The sequence below is a fragment of the Macrotis lagotis genome, chromosome 1 (assembly GCF_037893015.1).
Source record: "Macrotis lagotis isolate mMagLag1 chromosome 1, bilby.v1.9.chrom.fasta, whole genome shotgun sequence".
Taxonomy (NCBI): Eukaryota; Metazoa; Chordata; class Mammalia; order Peramelemorphia; family Peramelidae; genus Macrotis; species Macrotis lagotis.
This window is the reverse complement of record NC_133658.1, coordinates 484,738,935-484,759,620: the sequence shown is the minus strand read 5'-3', so window position 1 is coordinate 484,759,620 and position 20,686 is coordinate 484,738,935. Positions and strand designations below refer to the sequence as shown.

Here is a 20,686-nt window from a genome sequence, read left to right as displayed (position 1 = left end):
ATTATTTAATATGGTGTATTAGTGTTATCTTGTGTCTTGTCCCTCTACCAGGCTATAAGACAGGACCATATCTTAAAGTTTATATAATTTTTAGGACCTGACATGTTATGAGCAAGGTATGTATTTGATAAGCAGTAGTTGAATTGAATAGGATTCTGAATTTTGTTGGATGTTGACATGCTTCCTATCTATAGGTCAAAAGACATAGGAGACATCATCAACATCAGCTTACTGAATTGTGTTGATTGATACCAATCTGGCAAATAAAAATGTTCAGTTCAATTAGAAAGTATTCTCACCTAGATAAGGTGACAAGAGTCAAATGGGGTGGCTTCAACTGCATCCTTTCACTAGCACCTAAAGTCTGTTATAATTTTGTCCTCCTAACAAAATAAAATGAACATCTGGAGTATTCTAGTCATTCAGAACAGTTTTTTGCAATGTTCATTTCTATAGTTGTAAAGAAGCCAGTCTGAGACATGGGCATATGCAAAGGAAGTCGGTTTCATCAAGTTTCTTCAGGGTTGCCACCATGAATAAGAAAGATTCATATGAGGGGGCAATTAGGTGGTGCAGTGGATAGAGCACTGGCCCCAGAGTCAGGAGGACCTGAGTTCAAATCCAGACTCAAACACATAACAATTACCTAGCTGTGTGACCTTGGGCAAGTCTCTTAATCCCATTGCCTTAAATAAATAATTTTTTTTAAAAAAGCAAGATTCATAGGAGATTATAGACTGTATGGTGCAAAGTATCAAGATAGCTTTCAATGAAGGGGTCCCTAGCTACACTAAGGGCATTAATGAGTAGTGTAAATAGGGCTAGATCAGTTCTTCTAAAATCAACAGGGATGAGTTTGAGTTTAGGTAGACACCTGTTATTTATGTAATATGATCATACATAAGCCCCAAATTTCTCTGGACTGTAATTTCCTCATTTGTGAAATGTGAAATTCCTGTCCTATCTGCCTCAAAAAGTTGTGGGTCAATATTCTACAAATTTTAAAGCATCATATAAATGGGTGTTGTTATTATTACATATACAAAAGAAATGGCAAAAACTTAATTCCAGAAATAAAACTGAGAATCAGGAAAGTCATTGAGACACAGAATGCTAGTGTTCAAAGGTAACTCTCAGATTACCTAATCATTTAACTTTCACATTGTACAGACAGAGACAACTAAAGAGAAGGCAAATAACTATTTTGGGCCCAAAATAACTGATGAGACATGCTATTTTCCACCTCTTAAGTAAGGACTTTCGGTTAATATTTTTTGCCTTTTCCCTATTTTAGACTTCTTTACAATGTCTATTTTATTTTTACTTAAATTACAAAGAATCAGAGTATAGTTTCTAATAAAGGTCATTGACCTTCAAAGTAGCAACCCCTGTTCCCCAACATCTGTTCTTCATTTTTCTTTCATCTCCCCCAACCCACTTAGGCATTCATTGTTAATACAGTCATCCACCCACTCTCCTCCCACACTTCAATTACCCTCCTTTTCACTCATATTCATCATCTGGGTATCAAACATCTTTGTTTCTTTGAAAAATACTGCCTACACCCTTTCTTACTAGCTTACCCCAATTCCTTGATCATCTCTTCAAGACACACTTTATTGCATAGCCTATTTACTCCCTTAGCATAGATAATTTTCTGTGCTTCTTGGTTTGAGATACAAGAGAAAGAAGGTCATGACTGAAAAGGTGGGGTGGGAGAGGGAAACAAGATCACTATCTAAGGAACAAACACCACCTACTAATTCTACTTTTTCTGTATCTTCAATAAATTAATATCCCTGAGTCATACATCGCTTAGATATGGAACAGGGGGTAGGACAACTCAGCAAACTCTAACTATAATTTGTGTTTGCAAATTCCAGGTAATAGATGCACTTCTTGTTGGTGCATTGGAGTTAAAAAATTAAGTCAAGACTAAAATACTAATTCACTTTCTAGGAAAAAAACAGATTTCCAAATTGTGTCACGTCTACTCCAAGCACATTCAATGGTTCTTTAAAAATTCATGTGGATTTTCAAATTGACAAATTTTTTTATTATCAACCTCCTACCTACAACCAGATAATTCCAGGAAATATTTTCATCATTAAACATGAGACTGCAAAGAGAAAATTGTATTGCCCAAAAATAAGCATAATGAACCCAAATTACATAGAGAATAGAATATGGAAATCCCAGAGGAAATGATGAATAATACCATTGCTAAGATTGAAGTCAGACAGTGCCTATTGATATCCCATGTATTGACTAATATATCATATGTCATTCAAACATGGAAAAATGTTGCTTCCTGAAAAAGTGATAAAGGAAGCAATTAGGACAAAACATTAACCTCATGTAATCAAGAAACAGGAAAAAGTATAATATTTACAACCCATGAAAAAGATAGGAAAATCCATGGAAAGCACCTTCTAAATCACATTTCTTCAACTACCTACAAATAAAGTTGAAAGAAGAATATAACTATTATGATAATGATTATGTATTTTAGATTCATTCAAATAATAGGGCCAATTAAAAAAAAACATACACTCAACTGGTAGACCAAGGGAATGTCTAAGACACAATGAACTTTTTATTTAGCAAGGTATTTATTCATAGTATCTTTGTGGGCAAGACTGAGAAATGTGGTTTGCTAATAGTATGGATAGGTGGATTCATCACTGGTTGAGTACCAAAGGGCTAAAGAAGTAGGGCTTGTAGACGCAGACAGGTCAATGTCAATTTACAGGTATGATTCTAGTAGAATATATGCAACCCTGGGCTATTATATTCCTATATTATAAATGCCTTATGTAAAGGCCTATATGGAACTCATGTCACAGTTTACAGATATACCAGATTTGGGAAGGGATAGCTATGGTACTATATGACAGAATCAGGACCCCAAAAGATCTCAGCAGTCTAGACTGAATTGACTATGACTAGACTGAACTTAATAAGGATGAAAGGGAAGTTGTGCTTTTGGGTTTAAAAAAATGGTTCAAGTACAAGCTGAAATTGTCATAGCTAACCCCAAACTGTATGAGAAAGACATGTGGAGTTTTTTAAAGACTAGTCAAAATGTATAATGCAACTCAAAAGACTGAAAAAGTAAAGTAAAACCAGAATCTAGTGAGAGGGTAGGAAACCATCCCATGGAAGAAGAAACTGAGAATATTTAGCCAAGAAAACAGAAAACTTGGGGAAAAAATTTTTTTGTTTGTTTTTGCAAGGTAATGGGGTTAAGTGACTTTCCCAAGGTCACACAACTGGGTAGTTATTAAAATGTCTGAGGCTGGATTTGAATTCAGGTCCTTTTGACTCCAGGGCTGGTGCTCTATCCACTGTGCCACCTAGCTCTCCTGAAACTATTCCTTAATAATATAAATTTAATCATGTGGAAATGGATCAGATGTATTCTCATTGACACTAGGAGGCAGAATTAGGAGCAATGCATGAGAATTATAGAAAAAGCATACTTCAGTTCTCTGTAAAAAAAAAAAAATCTGATAACAGCTGCCCCTAAATAGAATAGGCTATCTTGAGAATTAGGAAGTTTTTCCATCACTGAAGTTGGTGAAGGCTGAATGAACACAAACCAGAGGTGTAAGAGACAGGATTCCTATGCAAATGGGTATTAGATGGATGACCTCTTGGAAAATTTTCAAATTAGAAACTGGGAATTCATGTGATTCTGCAAATGTAAACTTCCGAGTTATCTATATGTCAAATGACATGATCAGAATGGTGAGGAGGATGGGAGTAAGGAGAAAGGGCAAGGTGGAGGGGAGGGAGGGGCTGGGGACCAGAGAGAAATAAAAATGAGCTGCTTTTCAAAAGAATCTTTGCTGTCTTTCTGGTTCCTGGGCAAATGGAAAGTATTAGTCACTGCAATGCCCCCAGCCTGCTTAGAGGGAAAAATCTATGAAGGGTAACCCAAGAAAACATATTACTTGCTTCCCTCTGGTTGTGAATGAGCAAGTGGAGGGTAGCAAGGTTAGCTTAAAGAAATTATAGCTATCTTTTATATAAAATGAAAGACACCAAAGATCTTATACCATCAATGTTAAGACTATAAAAGTCAATTCAAATTAAACTGGTGGCTTTTATAGTCAGGATTAGCCAAAAATAAAACTTGGTGTCACGGTTATCTAGTAGTAAGGTCTACCAGTAGTTTTAAAGACTTGTATGCTTTGCTCATTGGAAATTTGGCTGGGTTCAGCTAATAAAAGTCATAGCCCATCTGTTCTTTCTCAGAAATTGTTATGTCTTTCTTTCATATTTGTGGCTGATAACCTATCTTGTGCATGTTATAGTTCATTTGCTTCAGGTTCTAAAAAATATAACAGTAAACATGCACCATTGCTGGCAAATGACTGCAAAATAGAATTCAATTCTAACTGTTTTATGACAGACTATCCTACTGTCAAATGTTTCTGTTGCACTTAACTTCCTATGAAGAGTACCATTTGGTCACCAAAAATCTAAGTACCAAGAATCTGCTTTCGGAACTGCATATTGATAGAACAAAGCACATTAAACATTTAATCTAAATTCTCATGGCTTCTTTCCCTTTCACTATAATAACAATTTTCATATACTTCACTGTGGTATAGAGATAACAGGATTTTTTTCAAAAACTAAGAAACCTTGGAATGTTCCAACATACTGGAAAGGCTTTGATTATAGTCCTAACAACAAAAATATATATCTGCTTTCCAAGGAACAATTCAACATGCTGAAAGATCCATCATAACAATGAATAATGAATTATTTAACTACGGAATGAAACTTAAGAAACATACAAAATGGACATCACATGCTGTCTCTTTCCTGCTTCTGCAATGACTAGAAAAGTAACAGAAAAGTGGGCAGTGGAAATGAAGAATCACACAGTTTGGGGATTAACTATAAACATGAAGATAGTTATTGTTACTCTAAAATGTAAGCTCATTGTTCAGGGACTATTAGAGAGTGTATTTTTTAAGAATTGTAAGCCAGTAGACTGATCCTCACAATAAGAACCAAGGATTAGGCATTCCCATACTTTCCATGGTGTTTACTCCATCAAATACCACAAAGCAGAAAATGGCATCAATTTATATTCTAATCTCTATCTCCTATCCTTTCATGATGGAAGTTCCTCTGCTTGACTCATGCCTTTAGATTTTTCTTGCCACTTGTCTCATGAACTGACATACTCATAAATCTTATAATTAAGGACTAGGGGTAGCATCGTAGTAGACTCTTCTTATTTTGCTTCTCCTTTTATTATTCTTTTTTTTAAATTTTTTTCAAGGCAATTGGGCTAAGTGTCTTGCCCAAGGCCACACAGCTAGGTAATTATTAAGTGTCTGAGGTCCGATTTGAACCCAGGTACTCCTGACTCCAAGGCCAGTGCTCTATTCATTGCACCACCTAGCCGCCCCCCACCTTCATTATTCTTAAAAAGTTTCTGGCACCTTCCACTTTGCTGTCATGCTTGTATTTTTCTGCTTCCAAACAACTTCAGTTCTTTTTATAACGTCTTAGCTTCTGAGTCAAATATCTGGTAAAATATTTAATTAATTCACCCCTAAAAAGTTACTAGATTTATTGAATTCGAGTTCCACCTCTGGTTGCCTTGGCATTACCAGACCAATGTGCTCCTCAGTTTGGAGGTTCCCCACCCCTGTTAAAGGAACTCTGGAGTGACAAAATCTACAAAAAGGTAGAATGAAACAATTTTCCAGTTTAAGATAACTTAGAAGGATTTCAGGAAAGGTCATGGGTAAAAGGAGAACCTAGTGTAGACAATGCCCAGGTGAGCCCATGGGAGACTCCTAGTCACCACACAGATCGGCAGCTGAGGGTCCTCAATTGTGGTCTGGTATGCCAGTAGTAAACATGTACCATTGCTGAAGGCATGAGCATTTAGTTGACATGTTTAATAGGCCCCAGGGCAGCAGGTAAACTGACAGTCCCAGAAGCCCCAGCATAATAGGCCAGGTCACCAGCACCTAAGACCAGGTACAGAAAAGTCAGAGACTGGGTCTCTGGTCCCTAACACAAGAACCTTGGTAAGGTGCACCTTGTACTCCAAGAGCAGAACTAAATTTGAAAAGTCACAAAACAGGTGACAGAAAGCTACTATAGTAACAGGTAATATCAAAACACAAACTCAAAAGAGAACAATCATGTAAAAATTCCTACATGATTGGTTTCAGTCCCCAAAAGCCTTCTAGGAAGGGCTCAAAAAGGATTTTAAAAATCAAATAAGAAGTAGAAGAAAACTTGGTTAAAAAAGGAGAAAGATGCAACAGAGAGTGGATATTTTGGAAAAGAAAGGACAAAAATTGACTAAAGAAAACAACTTGAAAAGTTGAATTGGCAACTGGAAAAGGAAATTCAAAAACTAATTGAAGGAAATAATTCTTTAAATCTAGAACTGGGCAAATGGAAGTTAATAACTATGAAGCATCAGGAGCCACTCAAGCAAAATCAAAGAATGAAAAATAGAATATGCAAAATACCTCACTGTAAGAACAACTGAACTAGAAAAATAGATCCAGAAGATGTAATTTAAGATTATTTAGACTGCCAGAAACCCATGATCAAAAAAGAGTATCTTTCAAGAAATTATCAAGAAAACTGACTGCCAGGAGCAGCCAGGTGGTGCAGTGGATAGAGCACTGACACTGGAGTCAGGAGGATCTGAGTTCAAATGTGACCTCAGATAGTTAATAATTGCCTAGTTGTGTGGGAAGTCATTAACTCTATTGTTATATGACCCCATTGAGTATATTGTTCCCTCTAAAAAGAAATGTTTTCAGTTGGGAAACAGTCATATGCTAAGCAGAAGCTGATGGAAGAATCTAGAAAAAGACTTAGAACGAACCTATTAATTACCCATGAATTTAATCCAATCATCTTTAATACATTCCACAGGCCTGAAAGGAAAAGTAAAAATTGACTTGCAGTTTGAAAACTTAATTTATAACAAGCAATTGATGTATGTGGATTCATGCTCATGCTTGGAGTGGGGTAGAATGAAAAAGAATTAACTCAGTTTTGCAATTGACAACTTTGAAAGTACTATTTCACTATTGCAAAATATGTTTAAAATGCCTTTAAATTTTTAATAAAATTAGGCAGTTTATTTTTAATGATGGTACAGATGTCAGTGTAATTACATCTTAATATTGTTGTATTAAAGTACATTGATTTTTCTAGTTACACTTTAATTTTTTATATTTTATATTTAGTTTAGCAAGATTTAGAAGTAAAACTCTTTGTTTTGTATTTACACAATCTCAGTTGTCTATGAAACTTGTTTTCATTCTGAAAATTTGCATATGGTTTTTATTGTCAAGTTTTTTGAGATCAAGGTTATGATGCCTTCAAGTAGTAAAAAGTCTCAGCAGTTAAAGCAATGCAAATTATAGGTCCTCAAAAAACAATGCAACAGGAAAAACAAAAATAAAACAAAGTATTAGGGTTTGTGTGTGATGAATAGCCTTGTTTTTGATTTTTAGTTGTTTCAGTTGTATCTGATCATTTTGAGCGAATTTGGGGTTTTCTTTACAAAGATACTAGATTGGTTTTCCCTTTCCTCCCCCAGATCATTTTATAGACAGATGAGGAACCTGAAGACAACAGGGTGAAGTGACTTGCCCAGGGTCATACAGTTAATAAGTATCTGAGCATCTTTGAACTCAGGAAGATGAATCTTCCTAATTCCAAGCCCAGAGTTGTACAATCTAGCTGTCTGATGGAATAGCCTTATCTTTTTAAAAAAAAATCTTATTTGTATTACAAGACTGGCTAAGAAAGTGTAATAAAAATATGACTGGTTTCTTGATATACTCAGGTTTGTAGTAAAAGATAAGGATGTTAGGGGAGTCTATTCAACTCTAAGAAATGTGGCATCCTGGGGTGGCTAGGTGGCATAGTGGATAAAGCACCGGCCCTGGAGTCAGGAGTACCTGGGTTCAAATCCGGTCTCAGACACTTAATAATTACCTAGCCTTGGGCAAGCCACTTAATCCCGTTTACCTTGTGAAACCCTAAAAAAATGTGGCATCTTCATAGGAAAGGCAGAGCCCTAAAATGCAAGCTCAGTTTCCCTATCTGTAAAATGACAAGTCTGGGCAAGATAATCTCTACAATCCTATCTTGTTCTATAATAATGTCTGTGTTTGTAAATGTGTGAAGTAGGAAGTATAGTGCAGTTGTCTTATACTCAAGTAGAAACCAGAGCCACTAAATCTTTCACAAAGATCCCTGTGAGGGTATATTGACTGAGAAGGCTTCATATTAATATTATCTATGTTCTATTACCTTTTCGTTTATTTTGTTAAATAATTACTATTGACAATGACTATAATTCCCAATTCCTCAAATTTCTCAATGTGGATTAGTGTCAAGCTGTACTGGATCATGTTTGAAACCTCTGGTATAGTGTATAAAAATGTTGGGCCTGGAGTCAAAAAAGGGATGAGTTCAAAACTTGTCTTTCACCATTATGAGTTGTGTGACTCTGGGCAAGTCACTTAACCTATATATCAACCTTATTTTTCTTATTGGTAAAATGGAAACAGATAATAATAGTATCCATATCCCAGAGTTGTTTTGAGGATTAAATAAGATAATCCATATAGCGTGCTTTTCAAACCATAAAGTAGTATCCAAATGTAATCAGCAGCAAACATTTTTAGAGAAAATGTATTTAGACAGTATGATACTGGAGAAGGATGATAGGAAAGGAATTGAGGCAAGGAGAAGTATTTGAGAAAGTCTAGCAAGTAAAATTTTTTCCCTAAATAACAAAAGTAAATTTTATCTCCTGCTTACCCCTACTAAGTAGGGGGAGAAGGAAGGCAGGAAACTCCTTGGAAGAATATTCATAGTTAAACAAAACAAATGCCATATAAGTTATATCTAGGAAATATATATATATATATATATATATACATATATATATATATATATATCATTCTGAACTCGGAAAGATTTCTATTACTGGGAATAATCTAAGGAAGTGGGTGAGCTGAGAATTAGGTGGCACTGAGGAGGGTAGTTTCACAAATCACTTTACATAGATTATCCAATTTGAACCTCACAACATCCTGTGAAATATATACTACATGGATCCTTATTTTACAAATTAGAGATTAAATATCTTGTGTATGGTCACTTGACTGGTAATTATCAGTGACAGGAGTTAAATACAAGTCTCTCACAAGTCTAGTTCTATCATTCTAAAATTACCATGTATCATTCAAGATTTTCAGACCCTAATTATCTGTAAAGCCCCCCAAAGTGCCAAGTCCTGGGGATGAAGTGGATTCTTTATCACCAGAAGGGACTTGACAAAATTCAGCCCCCACAATTTACAGATGAGAAAACAGAATTCCAGAAAATTTGAAAAGATTTGATTACACTTAGCTAAACTCAGACTAAAGTCACTAATGATAAGATGATGAAATCGATATCCACAGGCAAATGCCCTTTCTCAGGATGTTGAGATTCCCAGTATGAGAAGGACATCAGAACTTTCCCTTTCCTTACTCAACTCAAGGTCCAAATACCCTCCAGCAAAAAAAACAAAAACAAAAACAAAAACAAAAACAAAAAAAACAACCCCAAAAAACCCTCCAACTCTGATGATCTGAAACCTTCAGAAAAATAAAAATCAGTCTTCTTTATAAAACAATTACTCTTATGATGATGAAATTTAGCAGTATCTTTTGGATGATGTCTTTGATCAGTAAATTAAGGCTAAATTCACTAAAAGACAATGATATGACAATAAGCTTAAATGTTCTTGAGAACTATAGATAGGAGAGACAATCCAAGTCTGTGAAGTGAATCATTTTAGTGGCTTGAATTCTATATAAAAAAAAGATAGACAACAAGTTGATTGAAATACTCACATGTTACCTCGAAACCTACTTAGGTCATTATTTGGCTTCTCACATTCGATTATACTGGTGAACTTCAAGGGATTGAATTCAGCATCCTAGAATTATAAAATTTTGTACATTAGATTTATCTGAGTAAAGACTAATTATAGTCATCTGTTTTATTAAAGAAAAAGAAACTAATTCTCCTAATCTAATGTTCTAATCAGTTAATAAGCATTTATTAAGCGCCTATTATGTGTTCCTATTTGTATCGAATGAGGAAAAAGAAAGTTTCTGCTCTCAAGGAATGGATAATGGAAAGAGGAAAATAAAATAATAGCTGGAATTGGGGGTAGAAAAGCAGGGCATAATGGAGAAATACAAAGGAGTGCAGCTGGGTGCAAAATATTAGCTTCAAAGATTTTGAAAACAGTAGGTACTTAATAAATGTTTCTTGATTTATGTTTACATTCACTGTCCTGTAGTTGAATGCAATTCTTTGTAACTTTATGGACTTATCCATAGTGTTTTCTTAGCAAACATGCTGGAGTGGTTTGCTATTTTCTTCACCAATGTGTCCCCATTTTATACATGAGGAACTGATGCAAAAAGGGGTTAAATGACTTGGCCAGTTAGTAAGCATATGAGACTGTATCTGAAGTCAAATTTTCCTGATTCCAAGTCCAATGTGCCTTCCAGCTGTCATCAACTTTACATTATCATTATTAGCAAAAGTTTCATGAAATGGGTTCTCCTTTCAAGTCATTTCTTTCCTAAATTAAATGGTAACAATGCCTCTCCTCTTTGCAAAATTTTAGAAAAATTCTTTGTTCACATTTGAGCTCTACATAGAATGGTTTAAAAAAAGTTCCTTGTTTTCGTTAAACCTCTGGTACTCTGGCACTGTTAAAGCTCAGAATACTGTACTAAGTGGTACACACTGCAGACACAATTGGATAATAATAATAACATGACTATCTGATTCTTTCAAATTTACAAAGCAATTTTACATGTATATTATCTCAGACTAAGTGCTCAGAGTAGGTGATACTCCAATCCCATCATTTTAGAAATTAGAAATCAGACCTTAGGTTGGTGTTGAAACCTACATAAAGTTCACACAGGGTAAGAGACACAAATAATATTCAAACCCATGTCTTTTTGTTTTCAATTCAGTAATCATTCCAATAGATATGATCCTCAGTAAGTGTATATTTGTTTAAAAAGAAAGTATTTATACAATTTCTATGTTCATTGGATAAAAACTTTCCCAAGATTTGGTTATTTTATATGCCTTTAAATCTCTCAATGACTTATTTAATAACAATCAGAATTTATAGAATTTGAAGGACCCTATGGGGTTCATCAAGTTCCACCTTGTGACATTTCCTAAATTTTTCTAGATAGATTGATGTATATGGGGCTTCAAGTAGGATTGAGGAAAAAGAAGAAAGATATGGAGGGTATGAATTGAAAGAATTATTTAAGGTTTTAAATAATTTTCTTTCAAATGAATTTTTTAAAAAAATGAATTTTAAAGTCTGTTCATTCTGCCTCATTATATGGAGATAAACATGTTTATAGATTAGGAGTAGGGAGAATCTGTTCTCTTTCTTCTCTAAAAGTTGTCTAAAATGGAAATTAAATTTTCTCATCTTGCATCCTACAGTGCTGTCCCAAAGAAATAATGAAATAATGTACAAAAAAGCACTTAATTACAAAATACTAGGCAATTAAATAATTCATTTTCCACCATCATCCATGAACAATTCACTAAAGTATAGGTTAGTTAAAGACCTACTGGTACAACCGCTATAAGTTTCCCTTTGCTGCTTAAATTTTGTTCTATTCCTCAGTCCTTTTCTGGCTTTGTATTACTTTTTTATTTTTATTTTTTCTTTTAAATTTATTTTTTTATTCTCATTTTGTACAAATGTTTTTTTTTTACATTAGTAAAATATTCTTGTTTACAAGTAAACAAAATACCCCTCCTCCTCCCCCATGAATATAGATAGACTTGTTTGGGCAAAAAAAGTAAAGGGGAGAGGAAAAAAATTAAAATAAAAAAATAATAATAGTAATAATTGTAGGTATGGCCAGGTGGTGCAATGGATGAAGCAACAGCCCTGGAGCCATGAGCACCTGAGTCCACATCCAGCCTTGTAAACCCAACAATCACCCAGCCGTGTCACATGCAAGCCACCCTGATCCCCACTGCCCTGCAAAAACCAAAAAAAAGAAAGAAAAAAAGACCCAAAATAAAATAAAATAGTAATAATAGTAGGGGTGGATGGGTGGCAGACAGAGCATTGGCCCTTGAGCCAGGAGCACCTGGGTCCAACTCCGGCCCCAGACACCCAAAGATCACCCCGCTATGTGGCCCCAGGCAGGCCATCCAGCCCTACTTGCCCTGCACCCTCCCCCAAATAATCATAACAAAAAATGTTATTGAGTCTTTGTTCCAACACCAACAACTCTGTCATGGGTGGATCTCATTCTTTATGATAAGTCCATCACAAAAGTTATTTCCATATTTTTCCACCCTTGCCATTGCTGATCGCAACTCCCTCCTTTCTTATTTCTCCACTACCATGTACTCTATTTTCTCTCTCCTTTCACTATGACTCTGCTGTAGGGTAGCTGAGTGGCACAGCAGACAGATCCCTGGTCCCTGGGCCAAGAAGCCCTGAGCCCCCATACCACCCCTTAGGCCCAGAATCCACCTGGCCCTGTGGTCCTGAGCAGGCCTTCCATTCCCAGCCCCTTGCAAGAAGTAAGAAAGAAAATGTGTTATATCTGGCCACTCTCCCCCCATGGTCCATCCTCTCCTCCTTTATTCACATCCCCACCCCTTCCCCCTGCTCCCCCCCTCCTTCTTACTCCAGATGTCTATACCCCATTGAGTATATTTGCTGTTTCCTCTCCTAGCCATCTCTGATGAGAGCAAAGGTTCCCTCATTCCCCCTTGCCTCCCCCCTTCCATATCATTGCAATAGCTCATTGTAAGAAAAAAAAATCTTATGTGAAATATCTTGCACTATTCCCCCTCTCCTTTTTCTTTCTCCCATTCCATTTCCCTTTTTTCTATTGACTCCATTTTTACACCATATTTTATCTTCGAATTCAGCTTTCTCCTGTGCTTCAACTATAAAAGCTCTCTCTACCGGCTTTATTAACTGAGAAGGTTCATATGAGTATTATCAGTGTCATTTTTCTATGCAGGAATACATGCAGTTCATCCTCATTAAGTCCCTCATATTTCCCCCCTCTCCTCCAATCTCCATGCTTCACCTGAGTCCTGTATCTGAAGATCAAACCTTCTGTTCAGCTCTGGCCATTCCAAAAGGAACATTTGAAATTCCCCTGGTTCATTGAAAGCCCATCTTTTTCCCTGGAAGAGGACATTCAGCCTTGCTGGGTAGTTCATTCTTGGCTGCATTCTAAGCTCTCTTGCCTTCTGGTATATTGTATTCCAAGCCCTACGAGCTTCCAATGTAGCTGCTGCTAAGTCCTGTGTGATCCTGACTGCAGCTCCACTATATTTGAATTGTGTCCTTCTGGCTGCTTGTAATATTTTCTCTTTGACTTGGGAGTTCTGGAACTTGGCTATAATATTCCTAGGGGTTGTTTTTTGGGATCTCTTTCTTGGGGGATCAGTGGATTCTCTCCATTTCTATTTTGCCCTCTGCTTCTAGAATATCAGCGCAATTTTCCTGTAGTAATTCTTTGAAAATTATGTCAAGGCTCTTTTCCTGATCATGACTTTCAGGTATTCCAATAATTTTTAAATTATCTTTCCTAAGTCTGTTTTCCATATCAGTTGTTTTTTCAATGAGATATTTCACATTTTCTTCTAATTTTTCATTTTTTTTTGGTTTTGAAGTATTGATTCCTGATTTCTGTTAAATTCATCAATCTCCCTGAATTCTATTCTTTGTCTGAAGGATTTGTTCTCCTCAGAGAGTTTTCTTATCTCTTTTTCCATCTGGCCAATTTTGCTTTTTAAAGCATTCTTCTCCTCAATAACTTTTTGAACTGTTCTATCCATTTGACCTAAGCTGGTTTTTAGCATGCTATTTTCTTCAGCATTTTTTTGGATTTCCTTGACTAAGCTGTTGACTTCATTTTCATGTTTTTCCTGCATCTCTCTCCTTTCTTTTCCCAGTTTTTCTTCCAACTCCCTCATTTGATTTTCAAAGTCTTTTTTGAGCTCTATCATAGCCTGAGCCCAATTTCTGTTTTTGTTGGAGTCTTTAGATGCAGGAGCTTGTGCTTCCTCATCTTCAGACTGAGTATTTTGGTCTTTCTTGAGCTCATTTGTGAAATATTTCTCAATAGTCTTCTTTTTGTTTCTCTGCTTGCTCATTTTCCCAGCCTGGGCCTGGTTAGGGGGTGCTTCTTGAGCTTTTGGGACACTCCCACAAGGGTCTCAGTGTGTGAGGCTCTGTCCTCCCTCCTGATCTGTGAATGACCATAAGCGCCCCCCTCTTCCAAGGGGCTGATGTGGGAGTGGGGCTGCTGTTCTATGGGGGGGGCCTAGACTATGGTCAGGATCTGAATGTGGTCAGAGCCCCAGAGTCCTGTTTCAGGGGCAGAGGACAGAGCTCAGTAGTCTCTCTTCACTCCCCTCCCTCAGCTCAATGGGCTCATGCCCTGGGGGCTCCTGCTTACAGGCTCCACCTGCTTCTGTTTCAGGGTCTAGGCTGAGGAAAGACCAAGCTGCTCTCTGTGTGCCCTGAGGGCTAGGCTCTACGTGCTCTCTGGCAGAGGTCCCCCTCTGTTCTTCCACTTTGTGCCCGGTGCTCCCTGGGGTGCAGCTCAAGAGACTCCCCCGCTGCTGTGAGCTGAGACCCCCAGTGCCCTGGGGCTGCCTCTGGAAGGCTGAGGTTCTTTGGCTCTGGTGGGCCACCCCTCGGGCAGGCTGCCTCTCTGACCCTGGGGAGCAGAGCCTTTCTGCTCTTTTCCAGGTTACCTTGAGTAGGAGAACTGCCTCACTGGGTCCCTTTGTGGGTTCTGTCTTGAAAGTTTAGTTAGAGTCCTTAGCTGATGAATTTTGTCAGAGAGCTCCTAAGACTTGATCCCTTCTTGTCGCCATCTTGGCTCCGCCCCCTTTGTATTACTTTTTAACATGGAATTTAAGTTACTCATCCTTGTTTCAAGGGTCTTCCCTAAAGACATTTTCTAGTTTGTTCAAATATATTTGAAGACCCTATTGGTGATTTGACCTTGAGTCTGTAATCTAACAGAAAAGACATGATATATGTAGGCTGTCACCAAAAATATACCTATTTGTAAAATAGGTATTGTATATGCCTGTATGCAATCCGGGATAAATAGGTGTAGCTTTCAAATGTTTTGAAAAGTTCTTGCTTATCTGTCCTATAGTAGGTAAGCTTCAAGAATGAATAATTATATCTTCAAAAAATTATGCATATGTCTTATCCATTGCAGATGGTTAATTGATATAGGCTTACAGAATTTCATTTATATAACAAATAAATATTAATCAAAATGAAGATTGTCAAAGGAAAAAGTTGAATTGTTGAATATTCTGAAAATATTTTAGCAGTAAATTTATTTCAGTAGTATTTTCGGTTTAAGACACATATCCATACACAAAGACACGTACACATATATACATTCAGTATGAGATGATATTTGGGGAGATAAAAAATAATGAAGAAGGAAGTATGTATTTAATGAAACACATCAGAAACTCCAAGGTTTCTATATTACAGTAGAGACATTGATATAGACTGGCAATTAAGTATTTAGAATAAAATGCCTTTTAGTTAATTAGAATTGAGGCATAGTCACAAATAATTTGCTGGTGTCTGGAACAGCAATGCTGAAGACAATAATTTCATTTCCTAACTGTTTAAATAAGCAGTTCATCCCAATAAAATGTTTTAATTTAATTTTAATTTAGTTTTTAACAGGGGTGGGAAAATATTTTTTTACGATTCTTGAGTCAAATCTTCCTCTGTATTCTCTGAAACCCCTGCTCCGTCACTAACAAATCCTCCATTCTACATCTAGTTCCTGCAAAAATTTTTCCATTTTCTGGGTTCTGGAATGCAGCTCTTTCAAGAAGATCCCTAGTCACCCTCTTGTGTTCTGATTTTTCCTTTTCTGGAAGAATTCAAGAATTCACACACCACAGCAAAAAAGAAGAGTTGACACACTTCTTGCTTTTCATTGTCACTTCCTGGCCTTTAATTTGCAATTGTTCTGCAGTCAGAAGACCTGAGTTCACACCTGGTGAGGGACACTTACTAGCTATATGACTTTCTGCTAAGTCACTTAATCTGTAAAATGGAGATAACAATAATATCTATCTCCAAGGATTGTTGTGAGGATCATATGAGACAATGATGGTGAAATGTTTAGACCAGTGCTTGTCAAACAGGAAGCACTATATAAATCTTAGCAATTATTATTAATAAGTAGTTAGGTGGCACAATGGAAAGAGTGCCTGGCCTGGAGTCAAGAAGACTCCTTTTTTCTGGGTACAAATCTGGTTTCAAACACTTACTAGCTGTGTGAACCTGAACAAGTCACTTAGCCATGTTTGCCTCAGTTTCCTTATCTATAAAATGTTCAAGAAAAGAAAATAACAAACCATTCCAGTATCTTTGTCAAGAAACACCCAAATGGAGTCATGAAGAGTTGGATGTGACTGAAAAATGACTAAATAATATTAATATTTTTATTTATGGTGTATATACACAGCCATACATTTATACTATATTCAAATATATATTAAATTATTAATTATTACTGCTAGCTAGATCCACCATTGATTCTAAAACATCTCTTTATTTAAAACTCAGTTCAATAGCTGGGTTTATCAAACAGCAGATTACTATAATCATTTCCTGCTACTGCACCTAGCCTATTCCACTGATCCACCATTCTATTTCTTAGCCAATACAGTTTTGATAATGGATGCTTTAATATAATTTTAGATCTGCTAGGGCTAAGCCACCTTCTTTTGTACTTTTTTTCATTAAATCCCTGGATATTCTAGACTTTTTATTTCTCCATATGAATTTATTTACAATTTTTTTCTTATTGAAGTAATTTTTTGGAATTTTGATTGGTAGGGAACTAAACAAGTAGTTTAATTTTGGTTGAATTGTCATTTTTATTATATTTGCTTGGCCTATCCATGAGCAACTGATATTTGTCCAGTTATTGAAGTCTGATTTTATTTGTGTGAGAAGTGTTTTTTTAATTGTTTTCAGAAAGTTTCTGAGTCTACTTTGACAGGTAGACTCCCAGGTATTTTATATTGTCTGAGGTTACTTTGAATGGGATTTCTCTTTCTAGCTCTTTCTGTTGCATCTTGCTAGTTTTATATATATATATATATATATATATATATATATATACATATATATATATATATATATATATATATATATATATACACACACATATATATAACATCACCTGGACAAAAATGTTCATAGCAACTCTGTTTGTGGTGGCAAAGAAATGGAAACTGACAGAATGTCCATCAATTGGGAAATGGCTTAACAAACTGTGGTATATGTACGTGATGGAACACTATTGTTCTATTAGAACCCAGGAGGGATGGGAATGCAGGGAAGCCTGGAAGGATTTGCATAAACTGATGCTGAGCGAGATGAGCAGAACCAGAAGAACATTATACACCCTAACAGCAACATGGGAGTGATGATCAATCTTAATGGACTTGCTTATACCAACAGGGCAATAATCAGGCACAATTTTGGGGAATCTGTGACAGAGTAAGCCTTCTATACCCTGAGAAAGAATTGTGGAGTTTGAACAAAGACCAGGGACTATTACCTTTAATTTTTTTTTGCAAGGCAAATGGGGTTAAGTGGCTTGCCCAAGGCCACACAGCTAGGTAATTATTAAGTGTCTGAGGCCTGATATGAACCCAGGTACTCCTGAATCCAGGGCTGGTGCTTTATCTACTATACCACCTAGCTGCCCCTTACCTTTAATTTTTTAAAAAAATGTTTTATTATGTAATTCTACTATATGTCATACTATATACTTCTTCCTTAAGGATAGGATTTCTCTCTTGTCACATTCAACTTAGATCAATAGGGAATTATGGGACTTAGGTAAAGGGAATACTATAGGAATTATGTAAAGACTAGCAAACTACCTTCTGTGGGGGGTGGGGGGAGGGAAACAAGATTGGGAGAAAAACTGTAAAACACAAAATAAATAAAACCTTTCTAATATTAAAAAAAAACCCAAAAAACCCTCAATTCATCTGCCTTTATTAGCCTTTCTAGGTCTGTGTTGTTATGGTACTCTCTCTCTCTTGTTTCAAACAATTCAGTATCTGATTCAATTTTCCTCTCTATCCCAAACTTCACCTCATAATTGGGGAAATTCAATATCCAAATTGTTATCTCCAAGAATGACTTGAGGTCCCAGTTCAATCTTTAACTTTTATGATCTTTATCTTCCATCTTTGTTATACATAATTCCCCTACAAGACTAGTGATATATCTCAAAACCCTTTCAATGTCTCTCCTCTGATCTCTCTGAATTCCTTTCCCTGATTTTAAATAAGCTCCTGCCCTATCACTTCACCTGCCTCAATCCTACTCACTCCATTCTTCATCTAAAGATGAAGCCTCTAATATCTGCAGCCTCTAATATCTATTTCTCTGCCTCCCTGTTCTCTCAATTCAACCCAATGATTTGGCCTCACCCCTTTTCAATATTTTAATCTTAGGTGACATGTGAAGGCCATAGAAATAAACAAAAAGTTTAGGAACTCAGAAATGCATAAAATATTCAATTCAAGCCAGTTAGATTATATATTTCATTCCTCCCAATTTTACACATTGGTAAAACATTCATTTATACTCTAGAGTAGACTTTAGGCCATTCATAGCAAGAGAACTAAGAGGGGCCTTAAATTTATCTAGGATAGCAATTTCCTATTTAGAAGAATACAGAAGCACAGAGGGGACATAACCTGCCCAAGCTCACACAGTTAAGAGCCTGAAGCCAGATTTGAAATCACGAAAATTAGTCTTCTGGACTCTAAGCTTAACACAATTCCATCTAATTGCCTAGAAACATATAATGGATTCCTATTTGTTTTCAGTATAAAATACAGTATTTCTTAATCTGGTATTAAAGGGTCCTCTTTACCATGGCATTTGCAACCTTATTTTATATTATTCTCCTTCATGCATTGTATATTCTAGCAAAATTTAAGTACTATTTGGTCTCTAGACTCAAAATCTTAATTCTCATCTTTGTGCATTTGCAAAAACCACTCCTATTTGTAGTAGAGAATTCTAAGCTCTTATGGGTCTATAACTTGATCCTAACAGAATGATGCCATTTTACACCTCTTTGAGAAGAATAGGCACCAACCAATTAATGTATTTTCTCTTCATCCCCAGTTGTCCTGAATTCTTATCTTCCTTCAAAGTTCAGCTCAAATTCTACTTCCTCTATTTAGTCTTCACTACTTGATAACACTCTCCCTTCCAATTACATTCCATTTATTTATTTATCTCTTTTTTTCTGACTGTAAACTTCACCACCATGACTCAACTATTTTTGTGCACTAGAACTTTTCATCACCATGCTGCCTTCTTCTCCTATGGATGAGATTCTTCTGGTGGGGGGGCTACAATTTTGAGGGAGGTCTTAGGTTGAGCAAATTTGATTCTTTTCCTGCTTGTGCTTCTTCTTCAGATTTTATTATTCAATATTCCCTTCAAACTGTTACTGTCCTTCCCCCCCACATTTCATTTTTTTTGAATTGACTTTCTTCATTAGAATGTAAGTTTCTTAAAGGCAGTTTCTATTCTTTGTTTATATGTGCATCCCTAGCACTTAGTGTGTATGTGTATATATATATATATATATATATATATATATATATATATATATATATATATGTATAACGAAACAATAAAGTTTTGCTGTCTTGTCTTGCCAGTGACTGTGTATATGTTCCTCCCTCTTCTAGAATGTAAGCTCTTGGATGGAAGATGGGTGTAATTGGATGAGCACTAGACTTTGAGTCAGAAAACCTTAGTATGAACTGTAGCTTTGCTATTTGTTATTTTACTGTCACTTTTCTGAGCCAGAATTTCATCATCAATGAAAAAGGAATGCTAGCTCAGAGGGTTATTATATTTATGAACTGATAATGTTTTGTAATTATATGGAACTATAGTTCATTTGTTTGAAGTTAATAAAAACTAGCATTTTAAAAATACTTTAAGGTTTGTAAAGTATTTTACAAATATTATTCCCATTTTACAAGTGAGGAAATTGAAGTAGGCAACGCTTAACTGACTTACCCAAGGTCTGAGATTGAATTTAAACTCAAGTCTTCCTGATTCCAGGCTTGGCCCTCCATCCACTGTACTATCCAGCAACCTATTCAGAAGATTCATCCCTACTTTTGATCTCATTTTCATTTCTAAGTTTTATAGTCACATTTTCTTCACTAAAATCTAGTCAAAAATTATTTTCTTTTTTTCATATATTTGGCTTATATTAAGTTTCTGAAAACAATAAAAAGTATAGTGATTAAAAATAACATTAAACAAATCTGTATATAGTTAATATTAATCTTAGCTAGTTATTATAACACTATTACAAATGTAATATTTTCTTTGATACATTGGAAAAGGTAACTATATATAGCAAGTTTCTCCACAAGGTGCAGTGTATTATGTATATAAAAACATAACATACCACATACAGTTATCCCTTCACAGCAACCCTGCCATCTGGAAAATCCACATAACATTTTT

The 20,686-nt window shown here is 35.8% G+C and overlaps 1 protein-coding gene across 1 annotated transcript in view; it reads right to left on the bottom strand.

Moving 5' to 3' along the window:
- The window catches only part of ATP10A (ATPase phospholipid transporting 10A (putative)), a 230,865-nt gene that overhangs the window by 34,271 nt on the left and 175,908 nt on the right, over window positions 1-20,686 (bottom strand). The window contains 1 exon segment of the mRNA XM_074213723.1: window positions 9,918-10,003. Coding sequence (XP_074069824.1) covers window positions 9,918-10,003 — 86 coding nt within the window.